Source organism: Anas platyrhynchos, chromosome 9 (genome assembly GCF_047663525.1).
Source record: "Anas platyrhynchos isolate ZD024472 breed Pekin duck chromosome 9, IASCAAS_PekinDuck_T2T, whole genome shotgun sequence".
NCBI classification, from domain to species: domain Eukaryota; kingdom Metazoa; phylum Chordata; class Aves; order Anseriformes; family Anatidae; genus Anas; species Anas platyrhynchos.
This window is the reverse complement of record NC_092595.1, coordinates 23,708,608-23,730,484: the sequence shown is the minus strand read 5'-3', so window position 1 is coordinate 23,730,484 and position 21,877 is coordinate 23,708,608. Positions and strand designations below refer to the sequence as shown.

Below are 21,877 nucleotides of genomic sequence, written 5' to 3'. Positions count from 1 at the left end.
TAGCAAGCCCACACCTTACAATGGTTACGTCAATGAAAAATGCATCTTTACTCAGTTTCTTGGTTTTAAGCATCTTGTTTCTGCCTCCTTCAGAGCTGCAGCCGTAGCTGAATTCTGGTTGTGGAGAAAAAATGTTTCCAGCCCATTTCCAGTGCAAGATCTTTGGTTTCAGGTGTAATCGTATCATACAAGTTCTCCACATTTTTTTTTTATTATTATTATTTTTTATTTTTTTTTTTACCATTGTGCATTACTGTTACATGTCTAGTTGTAAGAGAAAGTAAAGGCCTAAAATCATCATTTGGCTTATTCATTCCTAACTGATCATTTTATTTGCACAAAATGTGATCAGACAACACAGCCACCAAATACGGGGGTCACTCGGTGTAAGCTGCTTGCCTGCTGTCTTGGAAGACGCAGCATTAGGAACAACTCATGTAATGTCAGCGGAAGTTTTGCCCAGTGCTGTTGACGCAAGATATGACACTTCTGTGAAATGTGTGGAGTTTCGTTTAGTATGACATCGAAGGCCTCTCTACCGCACTACAAACAGGGCAGATGTAATGCCACAGACTTTCCTGGTATGTAATTCCTATGGCCCCACTGAAATCTATGCAGCTGTGTAAGCTTACACTGAAAAATTTGGCAGGATGTAGAAGACAAATCGCAAATACAAACTTGTTTTATGGTAAGTAAAAGGAGCCAAATGTGTTTGTTCCTGGTCCCATTCACAATTGCATTTGGACTTATAACAGAAGCACTCTTTCAGAAGCCTTAAGCGAGTAAGGCCATTCCTCAGGAGATGTTTCCCCCTCTCAGAGTGCCTCCATAAACAGAATTGTGTGGAAATGTTACATTTTAACGAGGCAGAAAAAATGACGTCCAGTGTTCTTTAAGTCTCTGCTATCTTTCCCTAGCCGTTCTCCTGCTCCTGCAGAAGCAGCCAGCGCTCAGCCCGCAGCTCGCCCCAGCCGCCCCCCCCGGCGCCCCGCTCCTGTCAGCGCCCCCAGGGCCGTGCCGGCGGTCGCGGCGCTGCCCCGGCTGCCGCCCGCGCCGGGCCCCGGGCTCCCCCTGGCGGGAGCAGCCGCCGGCAACCCGAGGCGGCCTGGCCCGGGGCCGCGGCCTGCATGGCGGTGCTGCCCGCTCGGGCCGTCTGAGGTCCTCTACAAAATAAACCGAGCCTGAGCCCGAGCTTGCGCCGGGAGGCACTGAGAGGCCTCTGACAGCGCCTTTGCAAAACGCGGTCGGTGCCTGAGCGGCGGGGGCCAACGCAGGGCCTCCGTGCATCGTCTGTTTGAAATGCGCTGCCTCTGTGTTACTGGGAAGGAAGCGGTACCTAGAGGAAAGCGAAGGCCCTTTGAAATACACATTGGGTACCCTGGAGAGCCGAATTTTTGCTCAACTACAGGGAGAGGAGAAACGGTGCCACGCTTTGGGTAACAAAGACCAGTGCTCAGCTCAGCCTGTGAGGGTGTCAGACAGGACGGGAGTGCGGAGCCTCTGACAGTCCTGGTGCTGGGACTGTCCCTCAACACCTCCCGTCCTCGGGGCTCAGCAGCAAGAATCACAGAATCACAGAATTTCTAGGTTGGAAGAGACCTCAAGATCATCGAGTCCAACCTCTGACCTAACACTAACAGTCCCCACTAAACCATATCCCTAAGCTCTACATCTAAACGTCTTTTGAAGACTTCCAGGGATGGTGACTCCACCACCTCCCTGGGCAGCCTGTTCCAGTGCCTCACAACCCTTTCAGTAAAGAAGTTATTCCTAACATCTAACCTAAAACTCCCCTGGCGCAACTTTAGCCCATTCCCCCTCGTCCTGTCACCAGGCACATGGGAGAACAGGCCAACCCCCACCTCTCTACAGCCTCCTTTAAGGTATCTGTAGAGAGCGATAAGGTCGCCCCTGAGCCTCCTCTTCTCCAGGCTGAACAAGCCCAGCTCCTTCAGCCGCTCCTCGTAGGACTTGTTCTCCAGGCCCCTCACCAGCTTCGTCGCCCTTCTCTGGACCTGCTCAAGCACCTCGATGTCCTTCTTGTAGCAAGGGGCCCAAAACTGAACACAGTACTCGAGGTGCGGCCTCACCAGAGCCGAGTACAGGGGGACGATCACCTCCCTAGCCCTGCTGGTCACAGTGTTTCTGATACAAGCCAGGATGCTGTTGGCCTTCTTGGCCACCTGAGCACACTGCTGGCTCATATTCAGCCGACTGTCCACCATCACTGCCAGGTCCTTCTCTGCCTGGCAGCTCTCCAACCACTCATCTCCCAGCCTGTAGCTCTGCTTGGGGTTATTGTGCCCCAGGTGCAGGACCCGGCACTTGGCCTTGTTGAACTTCATGCAGTTGACCTCAGCCCATCGGTGCAGCCTATCCAGATCCTCCTGCAGAGCCTTCCTACCCTCGAGCAGATCGACACACGCACCTAGCTTGGTGTCATCTGCAAACTTACTGAGGGTGCACTCAATGCCCTCGTCCAGATCATTGATGAAGATGTTAAAGAGGACCGGCCCCAGCACCGAGCCCTGGGGGACGCCACTAGTGACTGGCCTCCAACTGGACTTGACTCCATTTACCACAACTCTTTGGGCCCGGCTATCCAGCCAGTTTCTAACCCAACGAAGCGTGCGCCAGTCCAAGCCAAGAGCAGCCAGTTTCTTGAGGAGAATGCTGCGGGAGACGGTGTCAAAAGCCTTGCTGAAGTCAAGGTAGACCACATCCACAGCCTTTCCCTCGTCCACCCAGCGCGTCACTTTGTCATAGAAGGAGATCAGGTTCGTCAAGCAGGATCTGCCTTCCATAAACCCATGCTGACTGGGCCTGATCGCCTGCTTGCCCTGCAAGTGCCGCATGATGACTCCCAAGAGGATCTGCTCCATGAGCTTCCCTGGTACTGAGGTCAAACTGACAGGCCTGTAGTTCCCCGGGTCAGCCCTCCGGCCCTTCTTGTAGATGGGTGTCACATTTGCTAGCCGCCAGTCAGCTGGGACCTCCCCCGATAGCCAGGACTGCTGATAAATGATGGATAGGGGCTTGGCCAGCTCCTCTGCCAGTTCTCTCAGTACCCTTGGGTGGATCCCATCCGGCCCCATCGACTTGTGCACATCCAAGTGCCGTAGCAGGTCACCAACCAGTTCTTCGTGGATGGTGAGGGCCACATCCTGCTCCCCATCCCCTTCCACCAGCTCAGGGTACTGGGTATCCAGAGAACAACCGGTATTGCCGCTAAAGACTGAGGCAAAGAAGACATTGAGCACCTCCGCCTTTTCCTCATCTCTTGTAACTAAGTTTCCCCCCGCATCCAGTAAAGGATGGAGATTCTCCTTAGTCCTCCTTTTTGTGTTGATGTATTTATAAAAGCGTTTTTTGTTATCTTTAACAGCAGTAGCCAGATTGAGCTCCAGATGAGCTTTGGCCTTCCTAATTTTGTCCCTGCACAGCCTCGCTACATCCTTATAGTCCTCCCTAGTGGCCTGCCCAATTTTCCAAAGATTATAAACCCTCTTTTTTCTCCTAAGCTCAAGCCACAGTTCTCTGTTGAGCCAGGCTGGTCTTCTTCCCCGCTGGCTCATCTTTGGGCACATGGGAACAGACCGCTCCTGCGCCATTAGGATTTGCCTCTTGAAGAGCGCCCAGCCTTCCTGGACCCCTCTGCCCTTCAGAACCGCCTCCCAAGGGACTCCACCAACCAGTGTCCTGAGCAGCCCAAAGTCAGCCCTCCGAAAGTCCAATACAGTGGTTTTACTGGTTCCCTTCCTGGCATCGCCAAGAATAGTGAACTCCACCATTTCGTGGTCACTCTGCCCAAGACTGTTCCCGACAATCACATCCTCCACCAGTCCTTCTCTGTTTGTGAAGAGAAGGTCTAGCGGGGCACCACCCCTGGTAGGTTCACTAACCAGCTGCGTCAGGAAGCTATCTTCCACTTTCTCCAGAAACCTCCTAGACTGCTTCCTCTGGGCTGTGTTGTGCTTCCAGGATATGTCAGGGAAGTTGAAGTCCCCCACGAGTACAAGCGCTGAAGATTTCGCAACTTCTGTCAGCTGCCTGTAGAACTCCTCATCCGTCTCCTCATCCTGGTTCGGCGGTCTATAGCAGACCCCGACCAGGACACTAGCCTTGTTGTCCCTGCCGATCCTAACCCAAAGGGACTCGACCTTGTCATTCCCAGCCTCGAGTTCTACAACATCGAAAGACTCTCTAATATAGAGAGCCACACCACCACCCCTTCTGTGCTGCCTGTCCCTTCTGAAGAGCCTATAGCCAGGCATCGCAGCACTCCAGTCATGAGACTGGTCCCACCACGTTTCCGTGATGGCAACCAAGTCGTAGCCTGCCCGCTGCACGATGGCTTCCAGCTCCTCCTGTTTGTTACCCATGCTGCGTGCATTGGTGTAGATGCACTTCATCTGGGCCTTCACCTTATCCTCCGGCCTTGCCATTGCTCCCCCTGGCACAGCCCCAACAATCCTTGCTTCAGCCCCATCCCCCTTCTTACCTAGTTTAAAGCCCTATCAATGAGCCCCGCCAGCTCCTGGCCCAGGATTCTTTTTCCCCTAAAGGATAGGGACCCGTCTACGGCCATCAGACCAGGTGCTGAGTAAACTGCCCCATGGTCGAATAACCCAAGATTTCTGCGTTGGCACCAGCCCCGGAGCCACGTGTTTAACAGGTGGGCTTTCCTTGTCCTCTCCGTACCCCTCCCTGTCAACGTAGGGATGGACGAAAATACTACCTGCACTCCTGCTCCGTCCACTAACCGTCCCAGCCCCCTAAAGTCTCTTTTGATAGCCTTCAGGCTTCTGTCTTCAATGTCGTCACTGCCCGCCTGGACTATCAGAAGAGGATAGGACACCAGCAGGACACCCCTCGGCCAAAGGGGTCAGGACACAGCTACTGCTGACAAACCCAAGGGTGGCATGGCAGCCAGCTCTTCCTTCCATCCTTCCTGTGGAGACAGCATGCCTGCTGCAAAAGCCTCCAGATTTTTTCATTTTCCACCTTCCCTGCGCTTTTTAATTGTAATAAAAATTTGATAAATTTGATGTCTTTATGGTAGAGTACATGTAACTTTGGTATATTGTTTTCCCCCGTTTGAAAATCTGAACATGCTATTTCATAATTCCATACAGAACAGCACACCAAACTGCACATAAATTGGTCTGGAATTAAAACTCATACTATTGGGACAAATTTTTATTTTATTTTTTTTAAAATACTGCTGAAATGAGGGATCAGAGCATGCCATTACCACTTGTAATAGGTTATTTCTTTGTGCCAAAATTTTTACTATTACGCAAGTTAACACTTTTTAGGATTTTCGTAAGTTCCAGAACATCCAAGGCTTTGTGTTAAACTAATGAAAATTTTATGGCCCTCCACAGCACCTTAATCCTACTCTACTACATGCTCTGCAATTGACAGATGTATATTAATAAATAACATAACTTCTGTCCATTCTCTTCCTCTCCTTTAATCACTTTTATTGTCTCATCCTTTACTTGTTACCCAGTTGCAGAATCAACCCTTTTATCCTCACACTGAAGACGTGAATTCAGCAAGCTTATCTACCTCAATCTGCCCTTCATCTCTAAATTCATGACATGCACTCTATTCTTATCTCGGCATTTTCTTCTGCACTGTCTGTACACTGCCTTGTATGTTTTGTGCTCACTTGCACTCACACTCAATAAACTCACACCCACTAAAGAACCTGTAATGTCTTTCCAGCCATACCATAGGAACAGCTGTACAGCCACAGCCTCTTGAACTATCAGCAGTCTTTCAGAGAATTTTTCTTGAGCCACATAGACTCGAAGTAATAAAAAGCCTGTAAGTAACCTCAGCCTGGCACAATTTGGAGTCTGTACTCTGTACCAGAGACATGTCCTGTTCTCCATACTAAAAGGTTAATCTGTCTCTCTGAAGCCTCTCCAGGAGCATCTAGCTGTCACATCAGTTTCAAGATGACTAAACCTGTTTTATCTTCCTCCTAAGGTCTCACCATTACTTGTGCTTTCAGTAACTGTAAAACCCATAACTTGACAGGCTTCATTCTAGGTTCCTACAGCACCCCTGGGGATAAGAATCAAGTTATTTTTCTCTTTAATATGCTTAAATGCAATTTTGAGACATTCAGAGCTGCAAAAATAATCTTCCTAGATTGTGGCTCTAAATATATTATCTTTCCATCCTTCCAATTACCTGTTGCTGCACTGAGCAAGAAGTTGGAAAGAGTGACCTCTCAAAGACCATTCCAACCCAACCTATGTCGTCCTATGATTTTTCTCTTTTTCCACCAACAAATTGTTCCTCATTCTTTTGGGACTTCCAGCCTCTCTTCCCCTATTTGCTCTCCCTCATTCAGCATTGAGAGTCTACCTGTAGCTCCAATGAGCCAATAGCGACAACCTCTGTTGTTTGCCGTTCAAATTTCCAATTCAGCATGTTCGTACTATCTCCCATACTCTCCTGATACTTGGAAGTAGATTCCAAGCAAGCTAGCAAGCACAAAGTCATTTCTTTCTCCTCTTGCACTTAAAGCTCCTTCATGCAAGGTCTACAAAACTCTTGAAAAAAATTCTCTTTCCTTGTGTTCCTGTATTTATTCAGAATTTTAGGTCTTTTGCTAAAGGTTTAAAATGTAAGCTCTCTAGCAATAGCAATAATTTGTTGTTTGTTAATGAGTCTAGCATAAGGGAATCCTGGTCTGTGGTTCAAGTTCATAGACGCTACAGTGATACAAACCATAATACAAAGCATAGCTTTTACATTTCAAATACTTAATCCTGGAAGTTGTGCATAACATCCAACCATGAGTTACCATAATACTTCCTGGATTGTTGCATTCATTACATATAACAAAAAGCCTGCAGGATAAGTGCCATTTCTCTAACAGCCTAAGATCTAGTTTTCATTCTTCACGTTTAGTTGTTTGTGTACAAATGATTATTGCGTTGTCACAAACTTAAAGTAAAGTAGACAGATTGATGATTACAGTAATATGAGATGTAACAAAAACAACATACTGCATAACAAGGCAAAAATTTTAAAATATATTTATATATCTATGTGTGTGTGTGTACATATATATAAAAAAATATACATTTTATATATATATATATATTTACCATTTCAAATCTGCATGAAACTTGAGAAAGTCTGGCAATATTTTCAAGTTCCAGAAAGGAAATGATGTCCTGGAGCAATGGGACAGGAAGCCGATCCAGGAAGTCGTATTTACCCCGGCACAGATTGAGGACATGTTCCAGAACCTTGGCACCAAACAGTACAGTAATTTGAACTGTGATTAAAAAAAAAATCCCAAGAGACAACAGATTTGTAAAAGCCTGAAATTTATTCCCAATAATCTCACATTATTCACATAAACAATAATAATAATAAAAAAATCAGCTCTAATTTTTTGGTTGTTTTCTAGAAAAAAGAGCACATAATATCTAAAAGTAAATATTAGCAATAGATAACATTTCCAGTTCATATTGAGAGTTATCAGTATCTACAGCTTATGCAGTAAAACGTGGCTATTGTTAACATGTAAAAAAAACCCAACCAACAAAATCAATAACACCCCCCGTACATAGAGCAAACTCATTTCAACTGAGAAACATTAAAACAGCAGGAAAACTGAACTGAAACTTGCCCAGATCCATTTTGCCCACTTGTCCACATAGATATGTATATATTTACATAAAATCTGTGCTATTTATGCAAGAGGATGTTACTAAAAGAAATGAAAAATTACTTTAGCTGCATGCTGTGGGGAAAATGATGGCTCTGACATGAGAAGTCCCTCCAGTTATGCTTCTTATCTTGCATAAAACCAGTAACATAAAATTGAAGACCATCATCCTCCATAGTGACATGACATTTTTTTTTGACTTATTCACATCGTGATCCAGTACAACACCAAATTCTTTTTCTATGGATCTGCTACTTAATGAGCTTCTTCCCATCCTACATGCATACAGTTGATTATTTCTGCTTCAGTTTCCGCCTTGGAACTTGTTGTTTTGAATTTAACAGTTTCTTCAGATCGTTTATCTAATTTATCAACTTGCTTTGAAATAAATTTTAATAATGTGACATAGTTTGGCTATTTTAGAAATATATTTAGCTGTATTTATATTGACTTATATACGTGTCTGCCAATTACTGTAGACCTAATAATGAAAGTTACTCCAGAACTCCAGGTTTTCTGTAAGATTTTTATCCTAAGAGTGCTGCATACTACTTGATGACTTGTACTCTTTGTTCATTCACCCAGAAATTTAGATCTCTCTTCTCTTGGCCTACACTACCACGAATTAATTTTCCTTCCTTGTAAAACCATAATGAAAATCTAGGCATACACAAAATCTTGCTCTTATCTCTTGCTTTATTGAGATTATGAGATGAAATACGGTATCTTGAACTTCACTATCCAAAAAGGAAACAAAAATCAAAACAAAGATGGATACGTATAGTTGTATTACTAGTTGATACAAGTTTACTGGACTGTGAATGTTCATTCTAGAATGTTTATTTCTTAAATTTTCCATTGGATACTTCAAATGCTTGTATAGGATATTGATTAAATGTTCCATTTCCATGGTGTCTATTCTTCCCAACCCCACTAGAAATAATTTAAACTTAAAAAACAAAACAAAACAGATTTTCTCAAAATAAATAAATAAATAAATAAATCTGTGAATACTCAGATGAGGAACAGGTTAACTCCCCTAGCAGGAGTCAAAAAGGAGCTGTAAAAATAGCTGATTGTATGGAATGGCAACAGCTCTGGTTGGAAATAATATCAATATGACAATACAGCAGCTGAACAAAATAAAATATCTGTATTTTATGTTAAAATTTTACTAAAAACCAATGGGAAATATCCATGCATAATTTTAAATGCAATTTTAGAAAAAGGAAGAAATAACTAAATGTTAGGAAGGAAGAACAGCTGTGGCTTTCAATACTTCCTATAGGATACAAAACCTCTGAATAATCCCATCAACAGAGACTTTTCTATTATCTTTCTGGTTTCCAGGCTTTGAAAAACAGCTCTATACATTTACATTTTGAGGTTTATTTAGTAGCATCCCCACCGCCTTTCTATATTTGGCTGTATATTCCTAAGCTCATCTAACACCCGTTGCACTCGGTGTAGAACAGCTTGGGAATCCATGTAGCTCGAGACATGGCCATATGAATAAGCATGCTGGCACAGAGCACTATAAGGAGCTACCTAGCTATTAACAATAGAAATGTTTCTTTCTGGCCTATTTTTGTTGCTAATATCTCTGTCATTTGTTCTTTAATGAAACTATCAGTGTTGCTAGGATTTATTCTGTATTTAAAGTTACTGTTATGTCTTTTTGTTTTTCTGCGCTTCCTCCATTAATCTATATTAATGAATTCACATACAAAAGCCTGTTAGCCAAAGCAATCACATCTTTCATTAAAGTTATTACAGATCCTTATTGCTAGATTATTCCATTATATGCCACAGCAAATTTGTAATTATTTTTATTATCTTACTATGAAGAGATGAATCACTCAAAAAATGCTCCTGGGATTCTTTAATTTCTCCAGGTTTTGACTCACAAAATTTATTCTGGAGAGATCATCCACCACCTGAAAATTACCTACAGCTGGGGAAGAAAAAGAAAAAAAAAAAGGCAAGAAGAAATGAATAAAGCTCCATGAGATAAATACTTTACTAGGATTCAGGATTCTAGTTATGTAATTATTTCTGCATTCCCCAAACAAAGTTATCATAAGGGATCAGGCCATGGTTTCATTAACAATGGCCTTACAACATGCTTCAAAGGAAAATAAATATCCCATAATGCATCTAGACAAGTGTGAAATGTTTTTACACACAAATAATTTTTTTCCAATCCCTGAATGCGAATTGCTTGTAGAAATTAGAACACCTTTAATGACATCTCAACCTGCAAAATGATGAATAATCTTTTTATTTTTCATTTAGTGGCAGAAATACAGTTGATCAGACATTAAATTAGGTCATTAAGTAGAAATACCCATTCAACTGTTCAAGCATTCAACAGTGACAGTGGCATGAAAAGATGGAGAACAAGTGGCCCTGGATACCAGGAATTCTCCCCCAAGTTCTCTTCAAACATCACATATGTGCTTGAACAGTGTCAGCTTTTAGTATCTACTTTTGCTTTGTTGCTGTCACAGCTGGGTCTACAGGAAAGCGAAGTGTCTTCCTTCACATAAATTGCTGGAAAAGATCACGATACAAGACAGAAGTTGGACTCAGTTGCTGCTGTGGTAAAGTTGGGAAAAAAAAAAGGTAGTCTTACTAGTATTAAATCTGTGTTATTTGCTTCCATTTGCTTGATACAAGTCAGGATTTTATACTGGTATATGTATACATAGATTCCTGACACACTAAGTGATAAATTGTTTGTTTTATATACACCTATGCATGTTTTCTAATGTACACATAGCTGATATTCCTATTTGTCAATCTGTAAATTCTTACTATTTTTTTCTACCAGCATGTAGAAAAGGAAAATTAAAAGCAAGCGTTGGCTTAACTATCAATAAGCCACAGATGACTACTCACATTTACTGACCGAAGAATGCAGAGTTAAACTTTTCACTATAAATCTTAGACATAACAGTGGTCTATATCTAACATGAGATTTAACTTCAGAGCTCTCCACTATTTCAGTGTCAATATATAGGATTTTCAAATTGAAAATAATTAAATATTTGTAACTCCCAGTAAGTTGAATTCACTTTCATTATTAAACTTTCAAGTTAAAGCTCAGATTCCAGACTAGTCTGCCAAGGCAGGCCCACACAAATCATTTCTCTATTTTTCAAGTCTTGCTTCTATCCTGTTGATATCTCATATACAGTAACAGCCCAACATGTACAAATATAGCCAGCTATAGCTCATCATTTTGATGTTTCTTGTGGATAGTGTATCATTATAGTGGTGAATTAGAATTACTAAATCATCTTTCAGATAGTAAAGACACAAAATAGCTTCAATTAACTCCCAGACTTATCAATGATATTCTGTAAAAATAACTCTTACTATGGGAATAGGAGAACAAACATCCCGCTCAGTTGCATAAGTTCATCCTATTTTACAACGACATGCATAACCTTTATTCTTTTACAATGAAACAGTTGCCTCTGAAGGAGAAAAATACATTTATCCAATCTGCATTTAAAATTTAGTACGCAAACATTTTAAAATAGCTAACATTTTTATAACATACACATACAGTATAGACTACAACTTTGCTAAAATAATGTCACTTAAGATACTAGCAGTAATATGAGACTTCAATGCAAACAGGGATTATGAACTGCTTGTCATTGCTTCAATGATGATCCTAGTACCTGGGAAGGCTTCAGAACTAGTACTTTTGTAGCCCTCCACAGGGATAACGACAGCAAACTACTGTACTGTACTTCCAAAAGCTCTTTTTATCTCTAGCAGTGTAGGAAGAATCAGCACGTGAGGCTACTTCCACGCTTATTTGTGGAAAACAGTAGGTGAGAACAAGGTCAGAACAAAACTGATACACAAATGGAGAAATAAAAGGCATCTTTCCTCACGTTCCTCAGCTTGCATACCCTTCAAAATGGTATGCAAGAAATAGGGAAGGATCATTGCTAAAGGAGAAAAGAAAACCATTTAACATGCCTTTTCTTCATCTTTTTTTTGTATTGTTGGAAGTGCCATTTATTTAAAAACAAGAAAAACAGAACTACCACCAAAACAGACAACCACCATTACAAACAAGCAAGCAAACTAAAAATCCAAGACCCCTTCCTGGAACAGAAATAGCAAGTGTAACTAAAAAAGAAAAAAGTGCCTCTACCCCTAAACCACCTGCCAAAAATTATTAATGATGATGATACTTTTCAACTTCTGAACTTTAACAGCTCCTGACATTCTTGATTCATTTTCTGTATAACCTTATAGATTTAGCTATGCACTATGTGAGAAGTCTAATTCATTAAATAAATCATGTTGCACAACAGATTACAATTTGTTATGATTAATTATAAAATACATTAATACTTTTCAGTCTAGGATGCATAGTGCAATAAAATTAAGTATACATACCTAACAGATGCTTGCCTAAATTCTGCACTGGTGTTAACAAGACAAACTTTTCTAGGTAGTATATATATATTTTATTATTGTGTATGAGTATTTATACATAATATAGGTTCATATATATAGAAGTGTACAATAAAGTATTTAATTCAAACAGAGAGAGAGAATAAACCATTAAATGAGATTTTAACTTCATACGATCCAGCCATGAAATGGAACACTAAGTCAATACCTTTATAAATTAAATATGTCATATTTTTAAAGCAATTCCAGTAGATGTTTACAAAACTTTATCGTACAATACTAAATTGCAAAGCATTTTAATACTGAAATATGCCAATACTTCAAAATTATAAAAATAAGTAGCTCAGTAATCTCTGATCTTTGTCACTGTTGTACCGAGGTGCACAGTGCTACACAACTATCTGTCAGAATAGGAACACCAGGCCAACACACAGAGGAAGAGAAAAGGCAAAATATTTAAGTAGTTACATAAACACCATGATGCATTTCTAGGCATTTTTTGATTCACAATAGAACAAGCCGTCAAAACCAGTATTCTATTAAAAAACTTCCTTATGTACACAGGACATAACTATAGTTACCTTGTTAATTTGCTGGCACATAGTTAATTCAAAGATAATATTGCATAATTTTGTAATGCTCATCAATTTTGCATAGATTAAAAAGAGGAAGGAATGGAAGGTATTACTAGTGCATCCTGGTTACCATGGACACATTTCATTCTTGATGTTATTTGGAGGCTCAAGTGTTAAAGCAACTGAATACCACATTTCTAACTCTGCTGACATTTCTTCATGAAAGAGATAAGAAGAAACAATGAGCAGAACCAAAACCAAAGAACAGCAGCATCCAACCGAGGCTTTGGGTAAAAAGTCTGAGCATTTTTTTTTAACTAATTAAAATATTTAAGTGATAAATTTACAACAAATTATTATGGAAATATCTATTGTCATAATTAATTTGGATTGTAGAGTATTAGACGCATAGTGCTATTTACATTGTATGAAGAAAGTATCTGTAGTTTGTCATATGGTAAGCCATCTTTTCAGGCCATTTTTCAGCCATCTTTTTCTTTTAAGGACTCAAACCTTCCCTTAATTTAATCTATATCTGAAGTTATAGAAATACAGACTCTTATGATACAATGAGAAAGCTCAATGAGAAAGCTCAATGAGAAAGCTCTGGGTGATGCTGAAGAAAGCCAGTTGGTGTGAAATATGAAGTCCTGTTATAAAGGCACACAAATGACAAACTCCCGCTTCCCCCCCCCCCCCCCCCCCCCCCCAACATTTTTAGGATTTCAGAGTTCTTCAGACTCAGCTTTCTCCTTTGATTAACAAAACCAATAACTCAAAATTTCATTTCTCAGATTACAGGTTATATAGAGATTAACTATCCCCATTGTTCTCTTAAATTGTTCCAATTAAAAAAATTAAAATATTCATTGGAGGACGAAGATGATTCCAGAAGCTAGGAAACAGTGCTTGGTGAGACTTAAAAGATCTAGATTCAATTATTTTCCTGTCCGAGATGAATGGCCTAAATACCCAGACTTTCATTTTAGTCATGTATTTGTCACTGCAATCCATCCAAATTCTTATTTCCCCATGCAGTGAGGGGGTCACGGGTCCTAAAAAAAAAAACAAAAAAACAAAAAAAAAAAACAAGAAACATTTGCATTCTCATTTAGTGACTTCTCTCTATATCTTAGAAATTCAGAGCTAAACCAACATGACAGTATTCCTAGATCTTTTGCTAGAGTAAATGCAAAGAGAGTCTGAACTGAAGTAAGTTTTTGAGATAAAAAGATCACTGAATAGCTAAGTTTGGATGGACTTCTGGAGATAATTAGCTCACCCCCTCTACTAAAATCTAGGCTGCTCAGCAGCGCCCAGCTGGGTTTTGAACATCTCCAAAGGATGGACAGTTCAGATCTTCAATTCAATTCAAAACAGGGCAACCTGTTCCACTATCTGACTATACCCACAGTAATAAATTGAAACACAAGAAATTTCACTGAAAGATAAGAAAGAACGTTGTTCCTGTCACTGGAAACCAGTGAGAAGAGTGATGTTCTGTCTTCTTTCTTCCCTCCCATCAGCTGCCTGTACACAGTGCTCAGGCCCCTCCGAGCCTTGTCTTCTATGTGCTAAAGAACTCCTACTGGCTCAGCCTCTCTTTGTATGACAGATACTTCGATCTCTTAATCATCTTAGTAGCACTTCACTGGGCTAACTCCAGAATGTCCATGTCTGTCCTGTACCACAAAGCTCAGAACTGGGTATGCTGCTCCAGAAGTGGTCTCCCCAGTGCTGAGTAGAAGGCAAGGACCACCTCCCTCGACCTAATGCAGCCCTCTGTGCTGCAAAGTTACACTGCTGCCTTGTGGTCATCATCACCCTAAGGACCTTTTCTGCAGGGCTGCTCTTCAGCCAGGCAATCACCAGCCTCACTGAGGCGTGTGGTTATGCTCTCCCATTGTTGAACTTCAACAGATCCTCATCAGCCCATCAAACCAATATGTCAAGGTCCTTCCAAATGGTGTGGCACACCATTTGTGGTGTGGATCCACCTGGCACATCAGCCACTCCTCCTGCTTTCTATCTTCCACAAACTTGCTCAAGGTGCACTGTCTGATTATCCAGGTCATTAATGAAGAGTAAGCTAGATTGGCCCCAGTCAGTTTTGCCCTCTAGCTACACTACTACTGAATGGTCAAAAGCTTTCTACTATTCCAAGTGATTAACTTTATCTTTGTGTGCCTCAGCAAGTTTGAGGCCCCTTTTGGTCTCTATAGTAAATCAAAGATGTTCTGAATGTCGGCCTTGCTGTATGGAGCTTTTGGGAACTGTGATCACCTGAGGACACTTACCTGAAAATCCAAATTTTTGCCTGACCATGCTTCTGTAATATGTAGAGATAAGGTAAATGTTGAGCTGGCTATTTCACTCCCTTGTAAACATAAGAATATGAAGGTAAAGCAAAAATTACTGTTTGCACTAAACTATTAGCTACACAGCACACAATTCACCAGTACTATTCTGAAAGTGACCAATGCTCATATCTGATTACATCATTTGTTCATTCACCAACGAAAATTGTAATGATAGAAGACTACTTAACATGCTGTCACTCTAGATCTCTGTCTCCTTAGTTATTCTGGTGTTACAGAGTTTAAAAACTGGAATTATGTTTTAATGAACATACTGGTGAATCTTGTAAGATGCTGACAGAAAAAAAAAAGAGACCTGTAAGAGGAAAATACTAAGAAGACTATCTCAATTTAGTGATATTTAACTCTACTTTTCCCAATGGATATCACTGTGAAAACAGTTGTAACTGATGGGGACAAAATATACTAAGTTAAACAACCTCAGCAGAAAGACCAGCCTCCCTCATAACTACACTACTTTAATAGAAAAACTTAGCACGTTCACTAATTAAAGTAAGTCTCCAACTGTGCTAGGCTGGTGAGCAAGCAAGCTTTTATTGCTGCTATAGTCACTTTGTAAAAATTTTTACTTTCTGACTGGTTACTCAAGGACAATGTCCCCACTTGTCTTCTGACTAATTAAGCAGTGTAAGTATTGCTACTTGTATGTATTTATGCCTTCTGCCATTTATAACAGGTTTCTATTAAAAATGTCAGTACTCTAGTTCCAGACAGTAATCAATAAACAGAAGTGCGCATAAATATGGATTTTAGTATTTGCATAAGAAAAGTAGTTCTTATAAGCTAGCAACAATTTAAAGATAAGACTGGTTGATGCAGATTAAACGACCACCTTTAACCATTATTTCTTCTTAATATATTTGAATTCACATGTAATGAAACTCCTCCATTTATTGAAATACATTGAATAAATTCAAGTGAAAATCAGAACATTGACATAACATATATAAATAAGAACAAAAAGTGATCTACATCTGCATGCAACAGTGCAAGCATTCAGCAAACTGGAATTAAACCAAATATATGCACAGATGCCATTCCGCATTTCATGCATGCATAGTATGAAATCAAATAGGTAAGAGTTGACACCTGTTACATGTAGGAAATTGGATGCTTTTGATGTTCTGGCAAATTATTACCCATTTTGCAAATTTAAAGTAGGGTTTATAACACCAGTGCTCCATTTGACAATTGCTACAAAAGATCTGTTTGCATTTGCTATAGTCCAGGAAGTTATACAGATTACTGTTTTGTTGCCTACACTGATAGGATCACAGTGTACAGGATAGTAGTTTCCTTCTCACGCCCACTCAGTAGCAACAAAAACCACCCCAAAATCAAGTCTTTCTGGCACTTATCAGATATAGTGTAGTTTTCCAGTTTTCTATCACATGTCCTGTTCATCTATACCAAGGATTTTCAAGTGTTAAACCTAATGTGCTGTGCTACAGAGATCTATAAAGGAAAGAAAAACAAAACCAAGAACTTTCTCAGACCATCACACTGGAATTTTGAACAACCTGAAACTATGGATTCTACTCAGTATCACAATAGTTATTAATATATTAGCAATGTAAAAAAAAAGTTGGTATGATTTTGTTGGTGATAATGCTACCAAAATTCTGTATCAAGTAAATAATACAGTAATTCAGATTTTAATATTGATCTTCATAATGGATTCACCATTGAATTTGTTTATACATACTTCCATGGCCTCTGAGAAATCTTCTTCTTCCTAATTCATTCATGCAAGTATTTGTGAGTAGCATTTCGGTGGTGCATTATCACTGCTTTGTTCTTATTGTACTTCTACCAGTGGAGATATTTTTCCAGATTACAGTAATTAAAGGTGAGCAAGCTTATAATTTAAGATATAAATCATAAAGGAGTATAAGTAATGTAATAGTTAGAGGCAATGCAATTCCACATCCCTTCCTCCCCTACTTCTGCTTTTGTTTTGGAGGGGAAAAAAATATTACCATTAATAGCAAGGAAATATAAAAACAATTTAGTTACCAAACAAAATATAGCAGTGATGGCAGTAGAGTAAAGCCTTAAAAGACAACAGCATATGGAAGGAAAGATGACTTCCTGGTGTAAAAGCAAGCAGTTTTGTGAGTTGCTATTAACAAATATTTTGAGTGGATGGAGAAGAAGAGAAAAGAAATGTCACAATTCCAAAATATCATGTGTAGCAACTACAAAGCTGTTATTTTTTCTTCCACTTCACTCATCTATTCAAAAACATCAAGCCACTTCAGATAAGGAATTAGGGTTGTGCATGTTTATGAGTGCCAAAGGCTGCCACTTACAGCATCCATAACACATTTTAGTAAAATACAGAAGAATCAGAGAATGGCTTGGGTTGGAAGGGACCTTAGGGATCATCTAGTTCCAACCCCCCTGGCAGGGACGCCACCTACTAGATCAGGTAGAAAGAGGTAATAAAAAGCTGGAAGGAAGAGGTAATAATAAAAATATAATAGAAGGAAGAGGTAATAAAAAGCTTGGATTTTTATTTATTTATTTTTTTCAGAGAATGCAGAGGGTAAGTCTGTACAAGAAATCTGCTGCCTTGATATTGTCTCTTTCCTTCCCCTCAGTTACATTCCTCTTTTATTCCTATATTAGTATTTTTCCTCATCCATTTTCCCTGAACTTGCAGGGAAATTAATAAATAAAATAATAATAAAAAATAAAAAAATACACAAAAAAGCACAAACACAAAACACAGATGCTTACAGCACAGATGCATTGGAGGCCAACTTACTCCCTCATACAGACCTGTGCACATGGATCAGAGGAAACAATACAAAACCAGGACAATGACAGATGAAAAAAAGGGGAGGGGGTACGTGCTGAGAGGAAAGCAACACTATCAGAGGGAATAAAGAATGACTCTCGAGGATCAGAGTCTGCAATTATGAGCATACTTGCCATTTATTAACGTGATTAAACAGGCAGACCTAGATAAGACCACCACAAAGAGATTATTCCACTATTTAACAGAACAAAGGATGCTAGCTAAGTGTGAGACATAACATTCCTTTCCAGATGGATAAGGCACTGACAGGTTTTATTTGAAGCAGTTTCTTTCAGTTTCCTCCTTCTTACTTCAGTTTCAAGGTCTCTTTGTTAAATTTCAGGTCTAGTCTATGCTTTAAATTTTGCACTTTTCTTCCTCCTCCCCTTTCCCCCCCTTTCCATGAGAGTAAGGAGCCAAATAATGGAACCGTTGGACTCCCTGCTTTGTGTATAAAAGTCCTGGAGTACAGCAGTGTTACAATGTAAAGTCCTTTTCCAGGGAATCTGCATCTCCTGTAGCAGTCTGTGAATATAACTGGCAATCCTTTTTATTACAGATGAAGTCTTAGTTCAACCATCTCATTACTCCCTTCTCAGATATTTATCATCCTGAATTGTACATCCGCAATCAGTCTCACCTACTCTCTGCTGAAAATTGCCTTCCTACGTTATATGGCCAGCTCACTTTCAGCACCATCTCTTACTCTAAACTCTGAGAAACACTTATTGCATTGCCCCCACCAAATCCCATCACACTTTTTAAGAACAAACGCTCTCAGCGTGGTTTTCAAGGTTCCCTTGCTGTCTATTTACATCTTTAATTCCATCCGATCAAATGACAGGGGCACTAAAGAATCCATCACATTGTGCAAGTGTTCTGATATACTTGATTACTACCCGTGTCTCTGGTTTTCCATAAACAGGTGTGACAAATATGCCCTTTTTCTCAATTATCAACTCGGCACCAAAGGTAGGATCTGTTTCTTCAAGCACTGATTTTGTTCAGTCCAACTCTATTTATTATTATTTTTAACATGAAATTGACACTTACTACCTGTAGGTTTCAGAGTTATTGGAAATTGCATAGAAAGGAATTATTGCACAATTCAGCTTCAGCACCAGCTTAGCTCACGCTGAAATCTATCCTTTCATTATCAGTTGCCACGATAAGTTGATATGTATGTATATTAAAAACATACATTGCATTTCCTGCCAGAAGTATCTGCCTGCTCTTTTGATACTTCCCAGCCACACAGCTTCTCTTGCCTGCAGTCCCCATCTGTTGCCATTCCTTTCACTGTATTGTTCACTGTCATCCTATTATGCTATTTAGAACTCTGACTTCAGACACTATTTTAGGTTTCAGCTTCTACGATATTATTTTGCCTTTTTCAACACATGACTAATAACTTCACTGTGCACTGACTTCTAGTGCTTTCCTATGGGTACTACAATTCTCCAGAACACATATCTAATTCAGGTTTCATCCAGCAAATGACATTTACACTGGTTGTGCCCACTGCACAATTTTAATTTAATTTATTAAAACCCATACATAAGTTGCAAGCACTTTTACTTTGCTTTAACTTAGACTAATTTCTGTTTAACATAAATTGATCTAGTCTATGTCCAATCAAAATCAAATAGGCCTTTACAATAATTGACCACAGAACAATTTAGACCAACTTAAAGTTTGTTTAACAAAGTTACATTGGTGTATCTTTAGAAGAGACTTTGCGTAGCCCAGCACACTCAGATGAAACCCGAATCCTGCTCTAGCTTTGCCTATCACTCTCCTTTCTTTCTTTTTTCCTTTCCTTGAACACATTACTGTTTTTTTTTTTTTGTGTTTGTTTTTTTTTTTTTTTATTTATTTTTAATTCTAAATGAGCAAAGTATATATGGTACACCTAGTCAAGTAAACATATCTGATAGTTTTTAATGATGAATGTCCCAGTGCACATGTGAAATGCAATAAAGCAAATTGTTCTTGGTTAATAAAAGCAACAGAAGAAATAATTATCTCCCTAACTTGAAGCAGGAGTTACCACAAAGGTACAGAAGTAGAATTATTCCTGAAGTTTCCCAAAGCAGAGAGCAACAAGGATGCTAGATATACTACCTTAAGTAAGGCAAGTGAAGAACATAACTAAAATCTTCTCCAGAAGAAAAATCACTGACAATAATGAGCATGTAAACAGACGCTCAAGTACAGTAGGAAACGTTTACTTAATTAAGCAGAAGACACTGGTGCATGCTTACCTTGAGAAACTATTACACCCTCATAACCTGAAAATCATTCTTGGCAGGTAGAACTAGATCGAGAATGGTATCTTTGAAGACAGCCGCAAATATTAAAGCCATACTTAAAACTTTAAACAAAACGAGAGCTTAAACACTGCAATTCAGTATGGTACTGCTATTCAGTGTGGTACTGCTATTCATGTACTAAGACTAGTTACAAGGGGACAAAAAGAAGCTTAAAGCTCACCTTTATGCCTTCCAGTGAAATAGGAAGTCAAGTTAATAGCATATAATGATAAGAGAAGTAATTACTTTAGCATACCTTAGTTAAAATTGGAAGAATATTCCAACATATCTTGAAACCAGAGCTCAACCACTATTATACATAATTTTATAAGCTCATATGACAGTACTGAACTATTGTAGGTTCACAAACAAGTATTTGTCACATGGGAAGCTCAGTTAAAGATTTAATATCAATTATATCTCTAATTTCAAGTACCTAGGTGAATTTCTCACAGGGCTGGGCATTCAGTAATATTTGTTGGGGGAAAAAAATAATGAGAGAATTGAGTCTTTGGGGAAGAAAAAACCCACATATACTGTTGTATCTGATACCTTTTGCAGGAAAACCTTGATCCTCCAATAAGGAAAGCCCTGAAATGCAACACATAAGAAACTGCATTTCAGTTTCTGAAAGTCAAAAATTTCCTACATCGGTTGTGTTTTTGTGCTGGATTACAAACTTAATATTGCAGCATGACCGAAGAATTCCCAGATCTTCCCCCAAACAGCATGGATAAGATCTAACAATTGTGTACAGCTAGAGGCGGCGGATTATGGAAGAAGTAAAATACTATCAGGCATCCAAACTGTAAAACAACATCACAACATCACTAGACCAACATATTTAGTTTTGGACAAACCCACCCAATAGCAATATTTGCGTTTTTCCAATAAAGCATTATTTCCCCACAGGAACTATTTCCATTTTTCAAGCAACTCTACAGGAGATTTCCCTACGTATTTTATGCTTAACAAACATTCTCCTGGTAATAATTGCTTAATTCTGTGTGAAACCATTACCATGGAAGAGTTTGATTATTTTGGAAATAGGCTTTTTCAACATAATGGAGCACTTCCTGAGCTGATACAAAATGGCTTCCTCCTGCTGAAGTGAAGGAACTGTGCTTCAAACTATTCTAATTTAAGACATGTTGATAATTTGATGTAAATTAAGTCCTCTAAGTCATTACAAAACTATCTTGTTTAAGTGACCCTATAGAGAATTTGGTGCACTCTGGTTCATCGAGAACTCAAATTTTCAGTTTTACATCTCAAGGAAAAGACGTGACTACCATTGGTCTGGGTAGGCAATAGCTGGTACAGCATCCCTCAGGTTTGAAATTCAAATAAAATAGTACAAGTTGGAAAAATGTTCATCAGCTACAGATCTTTACTTAAGAAATTAGATTTATCTTAAAAAAAAAAATGTTTCATGTGATATTACAGTAATTAAGCTGAAATTAATTTCATAACATCTGTTAATTTTTTTTTTTTCCCCTGATCCATCTGGCTTAAACATTTCACATGGCATCTTCTGTTAATCAAATAGGTTATTTATCAAGTGTCATCATTAAGACTTACAAACAAGCCCAAGAAAGCAACGTTTAGTTAACTGTATGGTACCATTTTAAAAATGGAGGAACTATACTTGAAGCTTGCAACAG

At 39.5% G+C, this 21,877-nt stretch overlaps 1 protein-coding gene across 1 annotated transcript; it reads right to left on the bottom strand.

Moving 5' to 3' along the window:
- Positions 1-47: 47 nt before the first annotated feature.
- On the bottom strand, positions 48-19,219 carry FBXO36 (F-box protein 36). Its single transcript, XM_072042551.1, is given in 6 exon segments — positions 48-209; positions 241-264; positions 7,134-7,306; positions 9,544-9,629; positions 9,631-9,650; positions 19,103-19,219. Coding segments are annotated over 6 exon segments (582 nt in total).
- Between the last annotated feature and the right edge of the window lie 2,658 nt (positions 19,220-21,877).